Source organism: Malus domestica, chromosome 13 (assembly GCF_042453785.1).
Source record: "Malus domestica chromosome 13, GDT2T_hap1".
Classification (NCBI taxonomy): domain Eukaryota; kingdom Viridiplantae; phylum Streptophyta; class Magnoliopsida; order Rosales; family Rosaceae; genus Malus; species Malus domestica.
Genome location: NC_091673.1, coordinates 20113601 through 20136643, shown reverse-complemented (window position 1 = coordinate 20136643; position 23043 = coordinate 20113601). Strand labels below are relative to the sequence as shown.

The window sequence follows — 23043 nt, the reverse complement described above, 5'->3', positions numbered from 1 at the left end:
TAGGGTTTCCTCATCAACAACATGTGGCTCTCTACTGTGACAATCAAGTTGCGATGTACATAGCATCAAATCCTATCTTCCATGAGCGAACTAAACACATTGAAGTTGACTGCCACTATGTTCGAAATCAAGTGCAGTCCAAGGTGATTGATACACACTTCATTCGTAGTCATGATCAACTTGCAGATATCTTCACAAAAGGATTACTGTTCGCTATTTTTCATCACCTCTTGTCCAAGCTTGGATCAATCGACCCATTTGATCCAGCTTGAATGGGAGTATTGGAAGAAGATCCAGTCTAGTTATTTGTCACTTACCCTAGCTGGTAGGTAGCATGGGTGTATGCATAGGGTGTTGTCTAACAACTTGAGTATGGCTGTCAAGGGATTGCTTACCTTGCTTTAGTTGTTAGTCTAGTTGCTGCCCTTGCTTTAGTTGTTAGGTGATTAAGTGTAAATCAAGGAAGGAAGATTGTTTTTTGTTCCTTGCTTTTCTCTTCTTCCCACGCTCATATATATGAGCTATCTTTGTACTTTGTTTCTTCATAATAATAAAAAATATACCTTCAAATTTCAATAATTAGCTTTAGTGCAAGTGAGAGATCATTGAAGTTGTGTTCTAAAAACCGATTTTGCAATATTAGATATTACTAGAAAAATGCCCGCGTGTTGCTGCGGAACTTGAATGCACAAATCTTAAGTACACGAATTAGACACATGTAACTTGAAAATTTTTTTTTAACAAAATCATGAACAAATAAAAAGGATAGATGAGTGAAAGGTGAAAAAGTAGGTTGTTTTTGTTTTAGCAACTAATCTTTCAAGCATAAATGTTCAAAGCAACAAAGATGCAGTGTGCTTGTTTCCATAAGTTAGAGAAGGAAGATGCAGTCCACACATATTTTGCCTCTGCAGTTACGGTGACAAAATACATGCTCTGCAATCTAGGCACCTGTTTAAGTAATTACAAAAAAGAAACCCAAATGTTCAAAGGAATAAAGATGCAGGAAGCTTGTTTCCATTAGTTAGAAAAGGAAGATGCAGTCCACACATATTTTGCCCCTGTAGTTAAGGTGACAAAATACATACCCTGCAGCCAAGGCACCTGTTTAAGCAGTTACAAAAAATCCAAAAAAATGTTATGTTGTTGTTTCAACAACTAAGTTTACAGTTGCACATGTTTTAAAGGCAAACAATTGTAGTGCAACTTTGTAGCAATTCATAACGAAGACTGTAGTCATTCATTTTTTCGGTGGGCGAACATCTTCAGCACTATAATAAAAAACACGAATCATAGTTTAGTAAACATTGATATAACAGATGTTATGCAGGTGTGCATGCGAAAAATAAATTGTAATTTACCTATCCTTGGTTTTTTTGGCTTAAGACTTTGTTTTGAGTGCAGCTATCGGTTCTTTACCAGCAGGCTCAATCTTAGGGACAACCAATTTGTGGAATTCTCTGGCAATTCTAGCAGAATTGGTTGTCTCTGTTTGCCCAGTGCGAGTTTTTTTGCTGTGAATGAAGGTACAATTTATAAGGTTAGAGAGAATTGTGAAAGGTATGCAAAAAAGTGTCAAAGACTGGAGCAAACAGATTGGCCAACGGTTTTTTATCAACAGCATAACACATATGTACACCCAAGATAAGCAAGCATATTTATGAAGATTTATACATAAGATGATAACTGAGAGGAAAACTTAACCTGTCTGGTTTGTCTGCTTGATCAATGAACAATGCCCTCTTTGAAGTTTTGAAGTAAAATACTGCAGGAACCATACGGCTGCCTATTAGAAAAGTAGGCATAATGAGCACATCATTGTAATCTAAACATGTGTATAAAATCTTTTTTGGCATCAAATTAGAAAAAAAAAAATTGTGTCTAAAATGAATGGTAGCTGCCCAAAAAGCAAGGAACCAATGAAATACCTCATTATATTCTATCTTAGGTAAGGATTAAAAACATATAACATGCAACATTTAATACCCATAATACGACGAACAGACAAAATTCTCAAGGAAGGTATTGCTTAGATATATGTCTCAACAACAATCATCTCATGCAGGCCAAAGCTTTATAAAAAGAACATCGTGTTTCAATACTCTTTTTCGTATATAGTGCATTGTTGAAACAACTTGTGCAAAAACAGGATAGTGTTTACTATGGCCTTCTGTCCTTTCATGAACTTACAGTACCTATGTCGCTTCACTCTTTATATATTCACTATTTTGTTTTAAACCTACTGCAAAATTAAACATTGTTACCAGAAGCAAAACACTACTTAGAACCTTTCATAATTTTACACCCAAAACTCTACTAAAGTTCATCGTGTTACTAACTCTATCTACAAAGATCAGAATAATTTTTGGAAATGTTACGGGAGGTCTTTGCTCCAAGGGAGATTAGCACAATTGACTACCAGAAAAACCTAACGAAAACATCAACCAACCAAAGTAACCAACCTTCAAAGAATGATTTGGAAAAGTTAGAACGCAATAAAGAAAGGAAGCAACCAACAAAAAACATATAAAATGCCTAATAACATTTGATAAACAATTAAGAACACTGGGTTAAATAAGAATCACAACACGAAGAGATCTTCAAACAACAACAGAATTGCATAGACAAAATTTAAACCATAAAAAAGAAAGAACTATCAGACCTCTGGACAATCAGAGGTCACAAAGATAACCATGAATAAGAAACAAAGCACAGAACAAACATATAATATAAGCTGAAAAAAAAACCCAAACAGTGATTTTAAAAATTACAAAATCGCATTGTTTGAAATGGAAAGCATAGGGAAACAACGTATTCAAGTTCAGGACATACCAAAGGCTTGATTGAAATGTAATGGTTCAGAACCCCTTCATCAAAGGCAGCAGCAAGAGCAGATTATGATTCAACGATGTGAGCCTGATCTAAACTGCAAAAAAGCAATGAGACTGCGATTAAGAATTCGAAGTGTAAACAAACAGATACAATAAAAGTAACTTAAATTGTTACGGTATAAAGGACTCAATCTGTTAAAGCGCACCAAATAAAGGGTAAGTCTCAGAACATTAAACATAAAAACTAAAACACTCATATCTCTCTGCAAATCTTACAAACAAAATCCTAAACATAATCGTTGAAATCCAAACAGACCTATTTTTGAAACCGTTTCTCACCCCATACCATAGAAAATGCACCCTATACCCTAAAAATAATGCTCAGTGGCCAGATAGCAATCTGTGCACGTTGATCAAGATGGACAGACCTAAATGGTAGTAACCAAAGCACAACAATCCTCCAAAGGAAAACAAACAATGAAAAGACTTCAAGAAAAATCTATATCATTTATTCAATGAAACACCCTAAGTTGGAAAAGAGTGAAATTAAAATTGAAAAACAATAATCTAACAGAGACAAATTTAAAGCAAAAAAACATTAGAATCTTTACAGAAACCAACAAAAATGGCTGCAAGTTAAAATTTGATATATGGCTAAATTTCCCTAATGTTTATAATAATCTGTGAAAACAAAATTGGATACATCAGTTAAGAATACACCAAAGCTTAATACACAGATGTAACATGTTGCAACCATTAATGCATGTATAGAGACACACATCTGAGATGGGAAACCCCCCCCCCCCCCAAAAAAAACACATTTTGAAAATATAGCAAAATAAATATATAAAAGCAAATGTGTGCTGCTTCACCTATCTGAAATGAAATGAAAGGCTATACTGAAATGAAAGCCTACCAGGTGCAAATAGAATTAAACCATATAGCTGGGCCTTGTATATGGTTAAATCCTTGGTCTCCAGAAATTATGGTAAAAGGAAGACTAATCAAATGATTACACTTAGAACTATACTATCGTTTCAATTTTTCAAAAGTGTTAACTAATTGAAAAACCACACCATTTAAAGAACCAGCGGAAATCAGAATAAAAATAGAATACTACAGAGGTAAATGAACAGCCATTAATATAATTTTTTTTCTCAACATGGCAACAACAATTAGAAAAAGAAAAGGAGAAATCTATGGGATACATGTAAAGTCTGTTTGAAAAGTTCAATATATTTGTTTGTTAAACTGGGTTATCAAACTTCACACCCATAATTTTCAAAAAGAAAAGAAAAAGAAGAACTGAAATCATTGACAATTCCAAGTAATATAGTAGCTATTATTAAGATCGAAAACGAATTCTGGAAAGTATGGGAACCAAAGACTATTAGAATGAAGGCATGTGCTACAAAGTGGAATTCTAATGCTTACTTGTCACAAAGGGCATATGCTACAATGAAGGCATGTGGCCAAACTTGGTGAGTTGCGGCACTTAGCAGCTATCTACATACCAGAATAAGGATTTTGGAGATGATAGCAGCTTTCGGAAAGACTCAAAATCAAAGATTGACCTGGAAAATGTGAAATAATCAAGTGAAATTAACATTGTCCTGATAATAAGCTAAGAAAATCATATTCATCATAAATCGGTAACCAAAAGTCACAAAGTAGGATTCCTCTTACAGTTAAGGACACGTTTTTGTTAAAGCACCAACAAATTGAAAATCATATTCATGATAAACCAGTAATCCACTTGCATGTTCTTTTCCCAATTTAAACTTCTGTCAGTAATTAACCACAAAGAAATACTTTCAGTTCCATAGGCCTTTGAAGGGGTCAAAGCTTTCAGTGGTCACTATTTTCAGATTCAGTAAAGCATGTGATCTTTAAACAATCCCGAAAAACAAGTACCCGTATACGCTTACAAAAATGATGTATTATCAAGAAGAAATTAGAATATCAAAGTCCTCAACAAAACATGGGGCACAATTATCACAATTAGAAAAATCACTTCTTCCGGTTATAAATACACAAAAGTAGGGAAAATCATAATTGGATCAAATATAAAAGACAAATTTAAAGAAGATGCTCAAGGAAACATTTTATCGATGATTATTCGAGAAGGAATATGGTCAAGAACGAAACTATGAGGAATACCAAATACCTCACAGGAACACAAAACTACTTGAACGTACTCTAACGAATGTATATCCAGCATTCTCTAAAAACTATCTCCATCCTACATCATCATCATCTACCCTTAAGCACAACCACTAAAATTGTAAAAGACCTGAAAACCATGATCTACACCACAAATAATACTACTAATCCATAAACCAATCAGTCATCAAGCATGTTCCTTTATCTTTTCCTAATTTGATTGTGTATTGTATTTATTTTGCAATGCTCCAAAACAGTGAAATGCACATGATCAGAGGGATATTCAAAGGATGAAAAGCAGAAAATGAACCTGAATTCAACTTGTTGAGAAGGAAACAGCAGCAAAGCATGAAGAAAACAGAAATGAGCACAGTGCAACATCCCAAGTTTAAAAGACACAACCTTACGCTAACAGTGTACAAAACAGTGCACCAAACAGACTTATCTTCCTAACACCCAACTAAACAGGCTATAAACATCCAATACAATTTTGCTGAAACAAAAAAATGTCAATCATAGTTTTAACAAAGCAAATGGGAAACAAACAATAAATAATGATTTCTGAACAATGTTTTACCTGTTGAATCAGATGACAAAACTGAAAACCCTCTCCTCTCCCATACCTCCCCCAGACATCCTCTACTCACCAACCCCGTGGGGTAGCCCGTTAACCCCAAAAAACGCACCCCAATCCTCCCTCTCTCTCTCCCTGTCCATCCGTCCCTCAAAAAGTGGGAAAAAAATCTACAAACATCTCTCCCACTCATGAAATCGAGGATCTGCAGCAATGGTGCTGAGATCCCCACTCCTCCCTCTCCCTGTCGCTCTATCTCTTTCTCTCTCTCTCTCTCTCTCTCTTTCTCTCTCTCTCTCTCTCTCTCTCTCTCTCTCTCTCTCTATCGGATGCATGGCCTCTCATCCCCGAAACCCTCACTAAATGACAGGAAACCCAAACCCACCCCAATCCGTCTCAAACGCACAGGACAAAATTGCCCTTCCAACCCAGCCCCAATACCAGCCCAAACCTCACGGTTTTGTTGTAAATAGCGTGAAATCGAGTGGCTCCCTTATAAGCCATATGGACAAAATTACCCTCTGAAATTTTGAGAATTACCCTCCCAACCCATGCAATTCGGCCGGTATTGTTGTAAATAGGGTGAAATCGAGTGGCAAATAATGAGGCAGCTACAGTGCCGTCCCCCCTTCAATTTTAGAATATATAACTAAGGAGGTTAAAGAGATTTGATGAGCTAATTAAACCTCAGGCAAAGTGTCACTCACATAGGCCAAATGTATACCATATCCCAAACCTCACTTAAAAATACACCAAAAAAATAGAATGATTTCATTCTAATCTCAAAACAAAAGGCCAAATATTAAGCATTAACTAATGAGAATTAAAATTTGTATAAACTCAAGAATTCAAAGTTTCAAATGTGCCATTGCCTTGGAAAAAAGTACAACCAAGATTTGGCAACCTTGGCATATCAGATACCCCCAAAAACAAAAATAACAAAGATTAATCCGAAAAAGAGTTCAAAAGTTTAGAACAGCAAATAGCATAAAAAAATTACAGAACACAACAAATAATACAACTCGTGCAACACATAGACCACATACTCAAAAGAAGTAACAACCTGCCCAACTTTTACTGCTTGCAGCAACATTTCCTCTGTGAGAAAATCACAATAGCCCTCCAAATAAGATGTTACACCAATGAGTGTGAGTCAACATAAAGACAATGAACTTAGAAAGCTCTCATGGAATTACCATATCCACCACTGGAGAAAGAAAAATGTTATTTAATAGTCTTTCATGTATAATGTGTACATAAAGTAATGCAGATAAAAAATGAATTTAAAAGCCCAAAAGTAAGTAAAAATCTACTTAAAGTGATGTGTACACACATATATAACGACTAAAGATGTGGTTTAGAGTCTAGACAGAACCAGATGTTAGCATCGGCTATATTGTACCAGATTACTATATTAGTCTAGAGCTCAATCAAGTGCCAACTCAGCCATGATTAAGTTAGACAATTAAATCATTCAGTTGTACTAAAGTTAATTAATAGTGTTTAGTTGTTGATGAGCTGCATTAGTTGATGTATGGAAAGAATCCAGTTCAAGTAATGAAAAAAAAAATTCTCTCTCTTCGAAAGGGAAGTGTAGACTTCTCTTTCTAGCTTCTCTCTTGTAACTTATTAGAGCTTATTTGAAGATCAATCATAGTGATTTCTTCATTGCTTTCACCAGATATTTCTATAGTTCTACACTATTAGTCCAATTGACAGAACAAATAGCAAGTGCGATTTTATTCGCTGCTTCAAATTTGTTGTAAAAAATATACCACCAAGGGTGGCAATTGATTCCTGTAATAACTTACTATAAAAGTAGAGGTATGGATAAAAAGAAAATACTTCCTTTGAAAGATATAGAACAAACCTGAAATTCAACGAATTGTCCTTTTACAAAGGGCAACACCAGACTTGATTTCCCAACTCCAACATCCCTAAGAAGCACCTGAAGAAGAACATCAAACATCACTGTGGTGAAAGAAACCAAACCCACATCAAAAACCCCAAAATTCGAACCCCAGTTTTCCTGAAAGCAAAAACCAAATCAAATCCGGCAACCAAACACAAATTCTCTCCAAAAAAAAAATATTTCAACAACCAATACCCATTAACAATTTAATCATATACGAAAGAAAAATCTAAACACAGAATCACATATTAACAAACTGAAAACCCAAAAAAAAAAAAAAAACTGACCTTAAAACAAAAGAACAAACAGACAGAACAGAGAGATGAATCCCAAAAAGAAAGAAAATGAAACAAATAAGGGAATAAATAGAAAGATGAATCCCCAAAACCTGACCTAACGTACTAAAAAATACCAACAGATACAAATGCAAGAAATAATAAAAAATTAAGATTTTAGTTCAAAATCCAAATGAAAAAGAGACTTATCTGAACATGCAACAGGGCATGGACGATCGGGAGTGAATCCCGGACTGAGGGACCATGCTTGGGCCTGTTCACCATCCCCACCCTTCCCTCTCTGTTTCTCTCCCCGTAATCCGGACGACCCATCCTCTTTCTTTCACTGTCATCCACCCAGTCACCATATCAAACATTGGGGCACTAACATCCTAACCTCTCCCTCTCCCCCTCCCTCTCTCTCTCTATCGCTCCCTATTTGTCCCTCTCTCTCCCTCTCTCTCTCTCTCTCGGAGGCATGGCCTCCCATCCCCTAAACCCTCACTGAATGTCAGCAAACTCAAACCCACCCCAATCCGTCTCAAACGCACAGGATAAAATTGCCCTTCCAACCCAGCCTCAATACCAGCCCAAACCTCACGGTTTTGTTGTAAATAGCGTGAAATCGAGTGGCTCCCTGATAAGCCATATGGACAAAATTACCCTCTGAAATTTTGAGAATTACCCTCCCAACCCAAGCAATTCGGCCGTATTGTTGTAAATAGGGTGAAATCGAGTGGCAAAGAATGAGGCCGCTACAGTACCGTCCCCCCTTCAATTTTAGAATAGATAATGTAACAACATTAACTCATTAATAAAGCACAAGATTAATTAATTCATGAGTTTTTGTTACAACCACCCCCAAATAATTACATTATTGATATTTTCACCCCCATTTGCCACGTGTCAATCATCAAACCCCCCCTTTCTTTTCTTCTTCCTTGTCCCCCACCCCCGTGACCTTCTTCTTCCCTCTCCCTCTCAACTCTCCCGAAGCTCTCTCACTCTCCCGTGTATCTCTCTCTCCCTCTCAACCTCTCGCATCTCTCTCTCTCCTCCTGGACTCACGAAGACCATACCACCCTTAGGAGAGGCTTGTAGCAAGCCCCGAATTTCCCTTGCCTGCGAGACCGACGACACGGAGCAAAGCTCTGGTGAGTTTTCTTCCATTTTTCCCGTCGAGTAAATCTCGAATCCCTCGTTCTTGTACCTAGCATGATGTTCGGTTGTGATTTAGAAGCTTGAACCTTCCTTTTTTACGTAGGATTTGCTTCGGAATCGTTGTGGGTGAGCACACCCATTTTTTCGACGAACCCGTGCACTCCGTGGGCTTTTCCGGTCACCTTCGACCGAGTTACGGTGTTTGGAAGGTAGAAATCTCTTCCTCTCTCTTTGTTCTTCATGTTCGTACCTAGATCGGAGCTTGAAGCCCCCGTTTTCAGGTGACCGAAGCTGTAGCAGCTCCGGCCTTCTTCTTCCTCGGCACAGGCCATCCGGCCCTTCCCATTTCATTCCCTCAGGCCTTAGGCCCGTGTTGACTAAAGCCCAAAAACCTAGCCCCTTTAGTTTTTAATGTTTTGTTATTTGGTTTTAAAACCCATAAGGGCTCGGGCCCTAGTTTAATTTGGCCTTGGGCCGATTCTTTTAAAAAGGGCTTAAAGCCCTGTTATTTTTTATTAAGGCCTTAAGGCCTTGTAATTTTGGTGTTGTGTGTGTGTGTGTGTATTTGTAGTGTGTGTATATGTTTGGGCTTAAGCCCAAACCTCAATTCTCACCCTAATACCCTTTTTACCCAAAACCTTAGAATTTCTAAAATCCATTTAAAACCCTAAACCCATCCAAACCCAATTCCCTTATTTTATTTAATTCAAACCCAATCTTTTAGAGAATCCTTTTTATTTATTTATTAATTACATTCTTGTTCTTAGGTAAAGTTGCTAGTGGAGAAATTCTATATCCTTATTCGCACGACTCTTCTGCTAAGGAATATTTGTGAGTGGACCCCTTCTAAAATTACATGATTTTATAGTAATTGCATAAATGATTAGCATGCCTACGAATTTTGTGAATTGATTTATATCAATCCTGTTTAATGAATTTATTGATTATCGTCTCGTGTTTTGGTGAGAAATTAATTGTTAGCCTATTTTGAGCTATATTTTAATATATCGTATTTTCTATAAAAACCATGAACTGGTAGACTATCCGATAGATGACGATAGGATGCTAGAACATGTTTTTGAAGCCCTCTTTATAGTGTAGACGATGATCGGTAATCTATGCTATGAAGTGATTTTTATGAGATGCGTAAATAATTGTGCATACCTAGTAGACACTATGCCGCCTGGGGCGAGGAACTAGTGTTGGCATTTAGGCCGGGAGAAATAATCCCTAGCTACAGGCTGAGGGACATGGAGCAGGTATTGGGCCGGGAGTTGGTAATCTCTGGCTACGGGCGCAGAGACCACGGAGCAGGCATTGGGCCGGGAGTTTAATTATTCAATGATCTTTCTAGCAGCACACCGCGTTAACGAGACGATTTATGATACGTTTACTGTTTTGTTTTCCGCGATGCGTTTCCGCGATGTGACTTTTGAGATATTTTGGCATGCTGGGATTTTTATTAAATCTATCACTTATTATGCTAGTAGTTTTCATTATATATAAACTGTGGGGGTTAGTATGTTGATAACTGTTTATTATTATTGTATATATGAACTTGGTCCACTCACCTTTGTTTTGCACCCCCATTCAAGTCATAGAAACGAGGACTACGACTGGACGTACGAGGCATTCCTCTACCAGTAGCACTCTATCACCCACTTGTGTGATATCTTGTAATGTTCTTTCTTTTTTTGTAAATCTCGTTTTAAATTGTGTCTAGTTTGTTCTAGACACTTCCTTGAACGTTGTTTATTACTCTTAAATTCTGATGTTATTCATGAATATTTTCTTCTAATCATTACTCTTATAATCAATTAATGGCTTTCGTCACCTTGGGTGTCGGCCAGCACGTGTCTATCCTGATATTCGAAGAATATCAGGGTCGGGGCGTGTCAGATTGGTATCAGAGCATGGTTAGGGTTTCTTTCCACTAATTCGGTAAATTTCAGTCTTTCTAAAATCTTATTGTCTTGTCAGAATCATGGCTAATCCTAGTGGGAATGTGCCTCGACGACCTCGTTCATCTATAATGGGGGGAATTCAGCAGTTTACTAATGCTTTAATGAATGCTCTTCCGGGTCATAGACCGAATCGGACGTATATAGAGATTGCCAGAAGTCATGGAGTTACTGATTTAAAAACTGTGGGGAATGGCCAGGAGGCTGAGCAGTGGTTGGAGAAAATGGAGGATACTTTAGAGGCTATGAAGTGTCCTCTAAATGAGTGGGCGAGTACTGCAGGATTCTTTATCCAGGGTGATGCTAGAAGTTGGTGCAAAACAGCGAAGGATTCTCGTCCACCTGGTTCCTGGATGACTTGGGCTGCTTTCAGAAAACGTTTTATTGCTTATTTCCTAAGCCCCAACTACAGACTGAGGAAGAGGCAGGAGTACTTAGAGTTCCGACAAGGTGATCTCAGCATTACAGAGTTCGACAGCACTTTCAGGCGTTTGTTTAGACACCATGATGGGACGTATGATAACCCTCAGGCACAAATGGAGCAGGCGAGAATTGCGCTAAATCAGGAGTACCGTACACTGGTAGCTGCTCAGAGACCCAGAACCTATGAGGATATAATCGAAATAAGTCTGAGCATAGAACAGTCTAAGTGGGATACAGAGATGCAGGATCAGCCACAGACTTGGATCTAGCCCCAGAGACAGAATAGACAGCGGAGTCAGAATCAGAGGAATCAGAATTTCCAGTCACGGAGTACCAGAGAATCAGCGGGCCCTTCCAGTTCTGTAGGCCCCAGACATTCTTTTTCCTTTAAGCGACCAGGTCGGGGTTCCGGGTCCTCCAGTTAGGGCTTAGGCAGCGAATCAGCGAGGCGATCTTTCAGTCACTTCACTCCAGGTTATGCAGTCTGTGATCATTGTGGGTTACGTCATCGAGGGAGTTGTGGGATGACGTCTGTAGTGTGTCACAGATGCGGTGGGACCGGACACTTTGTTCGTGATTGTCCTTCAGCACCACCTGGTAACTTTCCTCTAACTCAAACTACAATGGATATCGGCCAGTTCAGAATGTTGGCGCTCAACAGAGCTATGATGGCAGTGGCAGTAGTAGTCAGAGTTATGGTAGCAGTTCTAACCAGAACTTCGGGGGAAATAGAGGTCCGCAGCTTGGTGGCAGAGGTAGTCAGAGTTTCAGAAGAAGTGACAGCCGAAGTACTCAGTTTTCGACTCAGCAGCAGGCTAGAACATCTTCTAGTAGCAGTAGTCAGGGGAGCAGAGCAGTACGAAACTCCAGAGGTTGTGGCGGTCAGGTTCATGGGCGTATGAACGCCATGACTCAGCAGGAGGCTGATCAGGATCCTCGAGTTATTACTGGTACGTTACCTGTCAGTAATACTTGGGCTAGAGTTTTAATTGATCCGGGTGCTACGCAGTCTTTTGTTTCTTCATCTTTTGCTCGGGTTATGCCTTCTGAACCTCAGTCACTAGGTTTTGATATGCTAATCCAAATGCCAAGTGGTGAATTATTTTGTGCTCAATGGAAATATCAGAATTGTCCAGTTATTGTGGAAGGGGAAAACTTAGAGGTTGATTTAATTCCTTTCAAACTGGCGGAGTTTGATGTCATTCTGGGAATGGATTGGTTATCTAAGCACCGAGCGAATGTCGCATGTTGGGAGAAAACTGTGACGTTCAATCGGCCGGGACTTCCAGCAGTGACAATTATGGGTGAGCGATGTGTCCTCCCTAATAGTATTATTTCTGCCATTCAAGCGACAAGGTTGCTGAATAAGGGTTGTGTGGGATTTTTAGCCCACGTAGTGGTGAAGGATGAACCTTCTTTGCGTCCTGAAGATGTGCTACTTGTAAGGAATTTCATCGATGTATTTCCTGATGATTTATCGGGATTGCCACCTGCAAGGGAAATTGAGTTCACTATCGATTTACTCCCAGGTACCAATCGTATTTCCTTGGCACCTTATCGAATGGCACCAGCAGAATTGAGAGAATTGAAGATTCAACTCCAGGAATTGGTAGACAAGGGTTACATCCAGCCGAGTACTTCCCCATGGGGAGCTCCTGTTCTTTTTGTGAGAAAGAAGAATGGATCGATGAGACTCTGTATCGATTATAGGCAACTGAATCGGGTAACGATGAAGAATCGTTACCCTCTACCTCGGATCGATGATCTATTTGATCAGTTGAAAGGTGCTCAAGTATTTTCCAAAATTGATCTTCGATCGGGTTACCATCAGTTAAGGATTCGCGAGGATGATGTCTCGAAAACTACTTTCCGTACAAGGTATGGACATTATGAATTTCGTGTCATGCCTTTCGGATTGACAAATGCGCCTGCAGCATTTATGGATTTGATGAACAGAGTTTTTAGACCATATCTGGATCAGTTTGTGATTGTGTTCATTGATGACATTCTAATTTACTCTAAAAGTGCGAGGGAGCACAGGAAGCAATTGAGACTAGTGCTGGAACAACTGAGGGACGAACAACTTTATGCCAAATTCAGTAAGTGCCAGTTTTGGTTAACTCAGGTTGGTTTTCTTGGCCATATAGTTTCTGCTAAAGGAATTAGTGTGGATCCCCAAAAGATGTCAGCAGTATCTAACTGGGAACAACCAAAGAGTGTTACTGAAATAAGAAGTTTTCTGGGTTTGGCAGGGTATTATCGGAGATTTATTCAGAATTTTTCTGCAATTTCCTTACCTCTTACTAAGTTGACTCGTAAGGGTGTTAAATTTGTGTGGGATGAAGATCGTGAGCAAAGTTTTCAGGAGCTTAAACGACGCCTCACTCAAGCCCCTATTCTCGCTCTGCCAGATGACAGTGGTGAATTTGAGGTGTATACTGATGCTTCTCTATTAGGTTTTGGGTGTGTACTGATGCAGCATGGAAAGGTTATTGCCTACGCTTCCAGACAGCTCAAAACTCATGAAAGAAATTATCCCACTCATGATTTGGAGTTAGGAGCGGTGATTTTCGCTTTGAAGATTTAGAGACACTACTTGTATAGAGAGAAATGTCGTATTTTTACGGATCATAAAAGTCTTAAGTATGTGTTCACCAAGAAGGAACTAAATTTGAGGCAGAGAAGGTGGATGGAGCTTATTAGTGATTATGATTGTTCGATCGAGTACCATCCTGGGCATGCTAATGCCGTGGCTGATGCTCTTAGTCGGAAACATCACGAGCAGCTTGCATCACTTCAGACTATGCACGTTCCATTACTATTTTCTCTTCGGGAAATGGGTTTTAATTTGGAACCGGGTAAGCATGGAGCTTGGCTAGCACATTTTCAGGTTAGACCTATTTTTGTTGATATGGTCATAGAAGCTCAGGAACTTGATCCATAATGCGACGCGATAAAGGCACAAGTGTTGAAAGGGAAGAACGATAAATTCATCATCCGTGAGGACGAAGCGTTATTTAAAGGAAATCGTTTGTTCGTGTCTAAAGATAATGAAGTGGTTAAGAGGGAAATTCTTGATGAGGCTCATACTTCAGCTTATGTTATGCATCCAGGGAGTACTAAATTGTATCGTACCATTTATCCTTTCTATTACTGGGAAGGGATGAAACGGGACGTAGCAGAGTATGTGAGCAGATGTTTAATCTGTCAGCAGGTTAAAGCAGACAGGCAGAGACCTGGGGGATTGATGCAGAACCTTCCGATACCAGTTTGGAAGTGGGAGGATATCATTATGGACTTTGTATAATGGCTGCCTAGAACACCGTCAAGGTATGATGGTATTTGGGTAATTGTTGATCGGCTTACCAAGACCGCTCATTTCTTACCAGTTCGACAGACCTACTCACTGGAGAAATTGGCGAAATTATTTGTGGATAGTATTGTTCGTCTGCATGGTGTACCCGTCTCCATTGTGTCAGACAGAGATCCCAGATTTACTTCAAGGTTCTGGAAAGCCTTTAATGCCGCTATGGGTACTCAATTACGGTTCAGCACTGCTTATCATCCACAAACTGATGGTCAGTCCGAGCGGACGATTCAGACTTTAGAGGACATGTTGAGAGTGTCTGTATTGCAGTGGAAAGGTAGTTGGGATAACTATTTGCCGTTGGTAGAGTTTGCTTATAATAATAGTTATCATTCGAGTATTGGTATGGCGCCTTTTGAAGCACTTTACGGGAAGGCGTGTAGGACGCCATTATGTTAGACAGAGGCAGGAGAAAGGCCATTGGTGGGACCAGAGATTGTGGATACCACCAACGCTAATATCCGTTTGATTAAGGCGAACTTGAAAGCAGCTCAGGACCGACATAAGAGTATTGCGGACAAACACTCCAAGGATCATGAGTATATAGTGGGCGACTTTGTGTTCTTGAAGTTATCTCCTTGGAAGGGTGTTGTTCGTTTTGGGAAGCGAGGAAAGCTGAGTCCTCGATATGTTGGTCCTTATCAGATTATTGAGAGGATTGGTGCAGTTGCATATAGGTTAGAGCTACCACCGGAGTTGTCACAGATCCATAACGTTTTCCATGTTTCCATGCTTCGGAAATACGTACCGGATCCTTCTCATATCATCCAGATAGAGCCATTGGAAGTAAATCCGGATGTTAGCTATGTAGAAGAACCAGTGGCAATCATTGACAGGCAGGATAAGGTGTTGCGGAACAAGGTTATTCATTTGGTAAAGGTACTGTGGAGGAACCATGCAATCGAAGAAGCTACTTGGGAGACTGAGGAATCAATGCAGAGCCAGTATCCCTTTCTTTTTGTGTAAATTGTAATTTCGAGGACGAAATTATTGTAAGGGGGTAGATTGTTACAACCACCCCCAAATAATTACATTATTGATATTTTCACCCCCATTTGCCACGTGTCAATCATCAACCCCCCCCTTTCTTTTCTTCTTCCTTGTCCCCCACCCCCGTGACCTTCTTCTTCCCTCTCCCTCTCAACTCTCCCGAAGCTCTCTCACTCTCCCATGTATCTCTCTCTCACTCTCAACCTCTCGCATCTCTCTCTCTCCTCTTGGACTCACGAAGACCATACCACCCTCAGGAGAGGCTTGTAGCAAGCCCCGGATTTCCCCTGCCCGCGAGACCGACGACACGGAGCAAAGCTCCGGTGAGTTTTCTTCCATTTTTCCCGTCGGGTAAGTCTCGAATCCCTCGTTCTTGTACCTAGCATGATGTTTGGTTGTGATTTAGAAGCTTGAACCTTCCTTTTTTACGTAGGATTTGCTTCGGAATCGTTGTGGGTGAGCACACCCATTTTTTCGACGAACCCGTGCACTCCGTGGGCTTTTCCGGTCACCTTCGACCGAGTTACGGTGTTTGGAAGGTAGAAATCTCTTCCTCTCTCTTTGTTCTTCATGTTCATACCTAGATCAGAGCTTGAAGCCCCCGTTTTCAGGTGACCGGAGCTGTAGTAGCTCTGGCCTTCTTCTTCCTCGGCACAGGCCATCCGGCCCTTCCCATTTCATTCCCTCGGGCCTTAGGCCCGTGTTGACTAAAGCCCAAAATCCTAGCCCCCTTTAGTTTTTAATGTTTTGTTATTTGGTTTTAAAACCCATAAGGGCTCGGGCCCTAGTTTAATTTGGCCTTGGGCCGGTTCTTTTAAAAATGGCTTAAAGCCCTGTTAGTTTTTATTAAGGCCTTAAGGCCTTGTAATTTTGGTGTTGTGTGTGTGTGTGTGTGTATTTGTAGTGTGTGTATATGTTTGGGCTTAAGCCCAAACCTCAATTCTCACCCTAATACCCTTTTTACCCAAAACCTTAGAATTTCTAAAATCCATTTAAAACCCTAAACCCATCCAAACCCAATTCCCTTATTTTATTTAATTCAAACCCAATCTTTTAGAGAATCCATTTTATTTATTTATTAATTACATTCTTGTTCTTAGGTAAAGTTGCTAGTGGAGAAATTCGATATCCTTATTCGCACGACTCTTCTGCTAAGGAATATTTGTGAGTGGACCCCTTCTAAAATTACATGATTTTATAGTAATTGCATAAATGATTAGCATGCCTACGAATTTTGTGAATTGATTTATATCAATCCTGTTTAATGAATTTATTGATTATCGTCTCGTGTTTTGGTGAGAAATTAATTGTTAGCCTATTTTGAGCTATATTTTAATATATCGTATTTTCTATAAAAACCATGAACTGGTAGACTATCCGATAGATGACGATAGGATGCTAGAACATGTTTTTGAACCCCTCTTTATATTGTAGACGATGATCGGTAATCTATGCTATGAAGTGGTTTTTATGAGATGCGTAAATAATTGTGCGTACCTAGTAGACACTATGTCGCCTGGGGCGAGGAACTGGTGTTGGCATTTAGGCCGGGAGAAATAATCCCTAGCTACGGGCTGAGGGACATGGAGCAGATATTGGGCCGGGAGTTGGTAATCTCTGGCTACGGGCGCAGAGACCACGGAGCAGGCATTGGGTCGGGAGTTTAATTATTCAATGATCTTTCTAGCAGCACACCGCGTTAATGAGACGATTTATGATATGTTTACTGTTTTGTTTTCCACGATGCGTTTCCGCGATGTGACTTTTGAGATATTTTGGCATGCTGGGATTTTTATTAAATCCATCACTTATTATGCTAGTAGTTTTCATTATATATAAACTGTGGGGGTTAGTATGTTGATAACTGTTTATTATTATTGTATATATGAACTTGGTCCACTCACCTTTGTTTTGCGCCCCCATTCAGGTCATAGAAACGAGGACTACGACTGGACGTACGAGGCATTCCCCTACCAGTAGCACTCTATCACCCACTTGTGTGATATCTTGTAATGTTCTTTCTTTTTTTGTAAATCTCGTTTTAAATTGTGTCTAGTTCGTTCTAGACACTTCCTTGAACGTTGTTTATTACTCTTAAATTCTGATGTTATTCATGAATATTTTCTTCTAATCATTACTCTTATAATCAATTAATGGCTTTCGTCACCTTGGGTGTCGGCCAGCACGTGTCTATCCTGATATTCGAAGAATATCAGGGTCGAGGAGTGTCAGTTTTGCTTTATATTATGGATATAATATACTATGGATGTGTCCATAATTTAAGGTATGGAAGCAATGTCCTCAAGGAGCAACAAGGTTAGGGCAGGGAGACTTGTATTCCATAGTCACTTAATTCTTAAATAAAGTTCCTAGCCATTGGAAAGTCAATTGGACATTGACTATCAGAAAAGGCCGGTGTATATCACATTAAATTAGCATGATCTCCTTCTACGCATGTTGGACACGTGTGGATATACAGGTGCTTGTCTGTTGAACAAGTTCATTGAACAATGACCATCCAAAAAGCTTAAACGTATGGATGTTTACCACATGTCGTTAGAAAGCTTCTGGTTGTAGTATGCAAATAGTTCTCAGATCTTAGGCATTTTAGGTATCTTATGCTTAACTTTGATTTCACCTCAAAGCCCTCACTACTTCCCAGACCCGATAATGTGATACTCGGGTTCATATGTATGAGTATGGAGATGCGTTTACATGAACGCTAATAACGAATTTGTCACCTTCTGGTAATTTTCCAATAGAAGCAGAGATCCCTTGAAGCCACTTAAAGGTCAATCTCAGAAATCTCTAGCTAGAATAACTATTTATCAATCTATATTGTAAGAACTGCTTAAACAGATGTATCATGGTGATCATAAATATCTATATGTGATTTAACATAATTTCATATCACATAAATCTAGATTGGGATATGGATGACTGAAGAACCAAATTGCATTGTAACTAGAATCAAGGTAAGAAAAAGTATCAAGATTACTTCACGTATACTTCTACTAATCCAGAAAGCTAAAAAATGTTGATACATGTCACTCATGGTTTGTGGAATTAAATTAATTCATTATCTAATTTCACTACCCTGCTAAGTCACACACCTATGGTAGTTCTAGTAATGTTAACAAAGATGATTAGATATAAATAATTGCAGTGTTCTAAAAATCGGCCTATGCGTTAGGCCCTAAAAGACCCTCCGCGATTTAGGGCAAATCATTTCGAAAAATCGGTCTGGAGCTAGGTGGCGGGCTAGGCAGCACCTAGGTGGATTTGATTTTTTTTTTTAATTAATTGTGTGCTTTTTTATTTTTTTTAGTTTCATGGTGGTATACTTATGGAAATGGTGTACCTAATTTTCAAAGGATGGATTGACTACAAGTTCATCCAATTGTGAAATAAATTGGAGAACTTTTGAGGGGATACATACAAAAAATAAAATAAACTAGATACAACAACGTTAAATAATTTAGTTTATGTCCAATCCAATGCAAGGATCATGAATAAGAAAAATTTAGTCTATCATCCAAGAATACTTCTCATTATGATGATATGCTTACTGCTTTTTAAATATTGAACTTGTTGGAAGGATGTACTTTATGTATTCTTCTACTTCTATTTTTGCATTTTATCATTATTCTATTATCCATACAAGTATAGTTTTTTTTTTCAAGTGTAAATAGACACTTATTTACAAGATATATAATAAATTTATATAAATCCTTGTAGGCCGTCTAGGCGCCCGCCTAGGCACTAAGCCCCTACCCGCCACCCAACTAGCACCTAGCGTTTTTTAGAACTTTGGTTATAAGACATGGTAAGTTAGTAGAACTTTTGATATGCAATTTAACTGAAGTTTCTTCCCAGCTACTATATCAGTCAATTCAAACGCTAACCACTTACTATTATCTATGATTAGTATATGCTGATTTTAATCAGTTTATAATTCTTTCTTCCTTAATCAATTGAACCTCACCTTAAATTATTTGAAACAAATATAGGGTTGACATTCTTAGAGATTTCCTTTTGTCCTACCATTCAAGGCTATGGCTTTTAGTGTTGGTATTATTCGGTTTGCTATATGCTAAGAGCACCACAGCTGACATGGATTATGCCTATTGGTCATTGTGTCCCCCTTCTGCAATCAAGTTCGAATCCCCCTCCCAGTAGATTGTAGTTTACTACATCGTCTCATCAGTCAGCGGAAATGGGTTGTGCTGTTGTTGTTGTTAAGTTTTTATAACACTTTTGGTCTTGTTGGGAAGGCAACTACTTAGAGACTCTTCATTCTTCATTTCTTTCTTTCCAAGTTTCATCCGATATACAATTTTTTGCCGAAACCTGGCAATCTGAACAATCACTATACGGCCTTGAAAACTTCCAATGGAATCACTGAGACTCCGTAGACCCTCACGCCGGGGATTCCGAACACTCCCATCAAGTTACTCTGATTCATCTCGTCAGCAGGTTTTATTATTGCCTTTTATTTACATCATCTTATTTTTTTCATCGGAACATTATAAATCCATCTCTCTTTTTCTTATGTTTCTTCTCACATTTTCTTAATTCATTTTCTTGTTCTTCGTTACACAGCTAAAGCTGTTTCTTTGTGCATCCTTCAAACTGAACTTTTTTCATGAGATTAATTTGTTCGGTCTCTGTAGCAGAGGAATATACCGTGGAAGGTCTTGAAACAAATATGTGTGAGGATCAAGAAGTCTGTTGTAGTTAAAAATTTGAAAGCCGAAAACCCTCAGGAGCCTCTCTTGGGTGATAATACTAATTGGCTTCACAATAGCCAAATACCAGCTGATCGAGGAACTCCGGAGGAACCAAGTTATCGTATATGTCACCCGAACTCAATGAGCATGAAAATATATGTGAAATTTCCGTCAAATCGGAAGACTGTTGTATTGGAAGCAAAAGGGTACAACATCATCAATGACATCAAATCCATGATCTGGTCCAAGGAGGGAGTCCAATCAGGCCAGTACTCTCTAGTTTGTAGAGGAAAACTACTTGAAGATTACCAGACATTGGCGTCACTTGACATTCGAACAGAATCAACCCTTTATGTGATTTTCAATCCAAGAGACGTGATGTCGATTTTTGTGAAAATACCAAGCGGAAAGATGGTTAAATTTGAGGTTAAGGTCTTTTACACTGTCCGGGATATCAAAACGATTGTTGAGAGTTTTATCGGGTGTCCTGTTACCGATTGCAGTATGATCTATGCAGGAAATGAGCTGCAGGATTGCAAGACCTTGGATTTCTACAAGGTCGAAGAAAATTCCACTTTAGAAGTTTTTCCCTTTTGGTTTCAGATATTTATTAAGACGTGGAGTGGGAAAACCATTACACTTGACGTGACACGAAAGACTACTGTCAGAGAGGTGAAGGACAAGATATTTTGCAAGGTCAGAGTGCCGGTTCATGTTCAGAGTATTGTATTTGCCGGTAAACGCCTTGATGATGAATGCCGTCTTTCATGTTACAACATTCAGAAAGGCTCCACGCTCCACATGGTTTTGGGTTGGTGAACCAAATTCCACTGTCATTCATCATTCACAAGAAATGCAAGCTAGATTTGAACTTCTGTCAGGCGCTATTTGAATCTTTTCATTTGGTTTCGATGAAATTGTACGGTGTTTTCCATTGAAAGTTGTATATTAAATAATCTCCAACTCATCCTACATTTTTGCAATAGATTTTACTGTTTTTCTTTTCTCAGATTTTCACATTACAAAACTATTTGAAGGATTCTGAAATTCAGGCATTAGTGCATTGAGATGTTATAGCTATCTGAAATCTGACCTAGTTTAGGTATATATACAAGATTAATATGCTGGTGGAGTGGAGGCTTGAAAGTTGAAGCAACAACAACAACAACAACAACAACAAAGCCTTTTCCCACTAAGTGGGGTCGGCTATATGAATCCTAGAACGCCATTGCGCTCGGTTTTGTGTCATGTCCTCCGTTAGATCCAAGTACTCAAGTCTTTTCTTAGGGTCTCTTCCAAAGTTTTCCTAGGTCTTCCTCTACCCATTCGGCCCTGAACCTCTGTCCCGTAGTCACATTTTCGAACCGGAGCGTCAGTAGGCCTTCTTTGCACGTGTCCAAACCACCGGAACCGATTTTCTCTCATATTTCCTTCAATTTTGGCTACTCCTACTTTACCTCGGATAACCTCATTCCCAATCTTATCCTTTCTCGTGTGCCCATACATCCCACGAAGCATCCTCATCTCCGCTACACCCATTTTGTGTACGTTGATGCTTCACTGCCCAACATTATGTGCCATACAACATCGCTGGCCTTATTGTCGTCCTATAAAATTTTCCCTTGAACTTCAGTGGCCTACGACGGTCACACAACACGCCGGATGCACTCTTACACTTCATCCATCCAGCTTGTATTCTATGGTTGAGATCTCCATCTAATTCTCCGTTCTCTTGCAAGATAGATCCTAGGTAGCGAAAACGGTCACTTTTTGTGATCTTCGCTAGATTGCTCTGGTCATTAGTGTGGATAAGTATATAAATGAATAGAGATAGGAAAGCAAACACAAGATGTACGTGGTTCACCCAGATTGGCTACGTCCACGAAATAGAGGAGTTCTCATTAATTGTGAAGGGTTTACACAAAAGCAAACACAAGATGTACGTGGTTCACCCAGATTGGCTACGTCCACGGAATAGAGGAGTTCTCATTAATTGTAAAGGGTTTACACAAGTACATAGGTTCAAGCTCTCATTTAGTGAGTACAAGTGAATGATTTAGTACAAATGACATTAGGAAATATTGTGGGAGAATGATCTCGTGGCCACGAAACTTCTAAGTACCGGAGTGTGGTATCGTCTTGACTTGCCTTATCTGTCTCATAGGTAGATGTGGCATCTTCTCTGGAAGTACTCTTCCTCCATCCAGGGGTGGTATCTGTAACTGGTGGAGATGCACAAGGTAATGTATCAATTTCACTTGAAGCTTACTTGTAGTTTCATGCTTGGTCAAGCGCGATACAAACCATGTAGTAGGAGTCCCCCAAGTCGCCGAGCTAGGGGATCTGCTGAAAGAGGTGACAGACAAGGTAAGCAATCAGAGCTCCGGCTGATTGTTCACATTCTCCCTATCTTGCAGGCAGCATGAAGGATAAAGAGAAGAAAAATGAGGAGAGATGATATGGGATACTTTTGCTTTTGAAGAAGTAATTTTCCACAGGCTTATTCTTGAACTGGGCTGGAGGGTTTTCTGGTTTCCTCCAGAGTATAAGGCCGACTGAAGAATTTGAGGGTCAAAACAAGTTCATCAAATCTAGAGTACGTTCGACCCTGCTGATATGGGATACTTTTGCTTTTGACAGAGTAGTGGATGTATCG

At 39.3% G+C, this 23043-nt stretch overlaps 1 protein-coding gene and 2 long non-coding RNA genes across 3 annotated transcripts; 2 read left to right on the top strand and 1 right to left on the bottom strand.

Annotated features, from left to right (window-relative positions):
* Positions 1 to 983: 983 nt before the first annotated feature.
* Positions 984 to 4502, bottom strand: LOC139190293 (uncharacterized). Its single transcript, XR_011574412.1, has 5 exons — positions 4266 to 4502; positions 2833 to 2926; positions 1705 to 1786; positions 1362 to 1514; positions 984 to 1271 (listed from the first exon to the last, which is right to left on the bottom strand). It is a non-coding gene; the product is annotated as an uncharacterized lncRNA (long non-coding RNA).
* Positions 4503 to 15797: 11295 nt separating this feature from the next.
* On the top strand, positions 15798 to 17788 carry LOC139190742 (uncharacterized). Its single transcript, XR_011575103.1, has 4 exons — positions 15798 to 16008; positions 16091 to 16196; positions 16758 to 16821; positions 17585 to 17788. It is a non-coding gene; the product is annotated as an uncharacterized lncRNA (long non-coding RNA).
* A 2130-nt stretch (positions 17789 to 19918) lies between these two features.
* On the top strand, positions 19919 to 21370 carry LOC139190698 (polyubiquitin-like). The gene is made up of 2 exons (XM_070811121.1): positions 19919 to 20133; positions 20334 to 21370. Exons 1-2 carry the CDS (start codon positions 20050 to 20052, stop codon positions 21204 to 21206), a joined length of 957 nt encoding a protein of 318 aa, XP_070667222.1. The 5' UTR covers positions 19919 to 20049; the 3' UTR covers positions 21207 to 21370.
* Positions 21371 to 23043: the final 1673 nt, after the last annotated feature.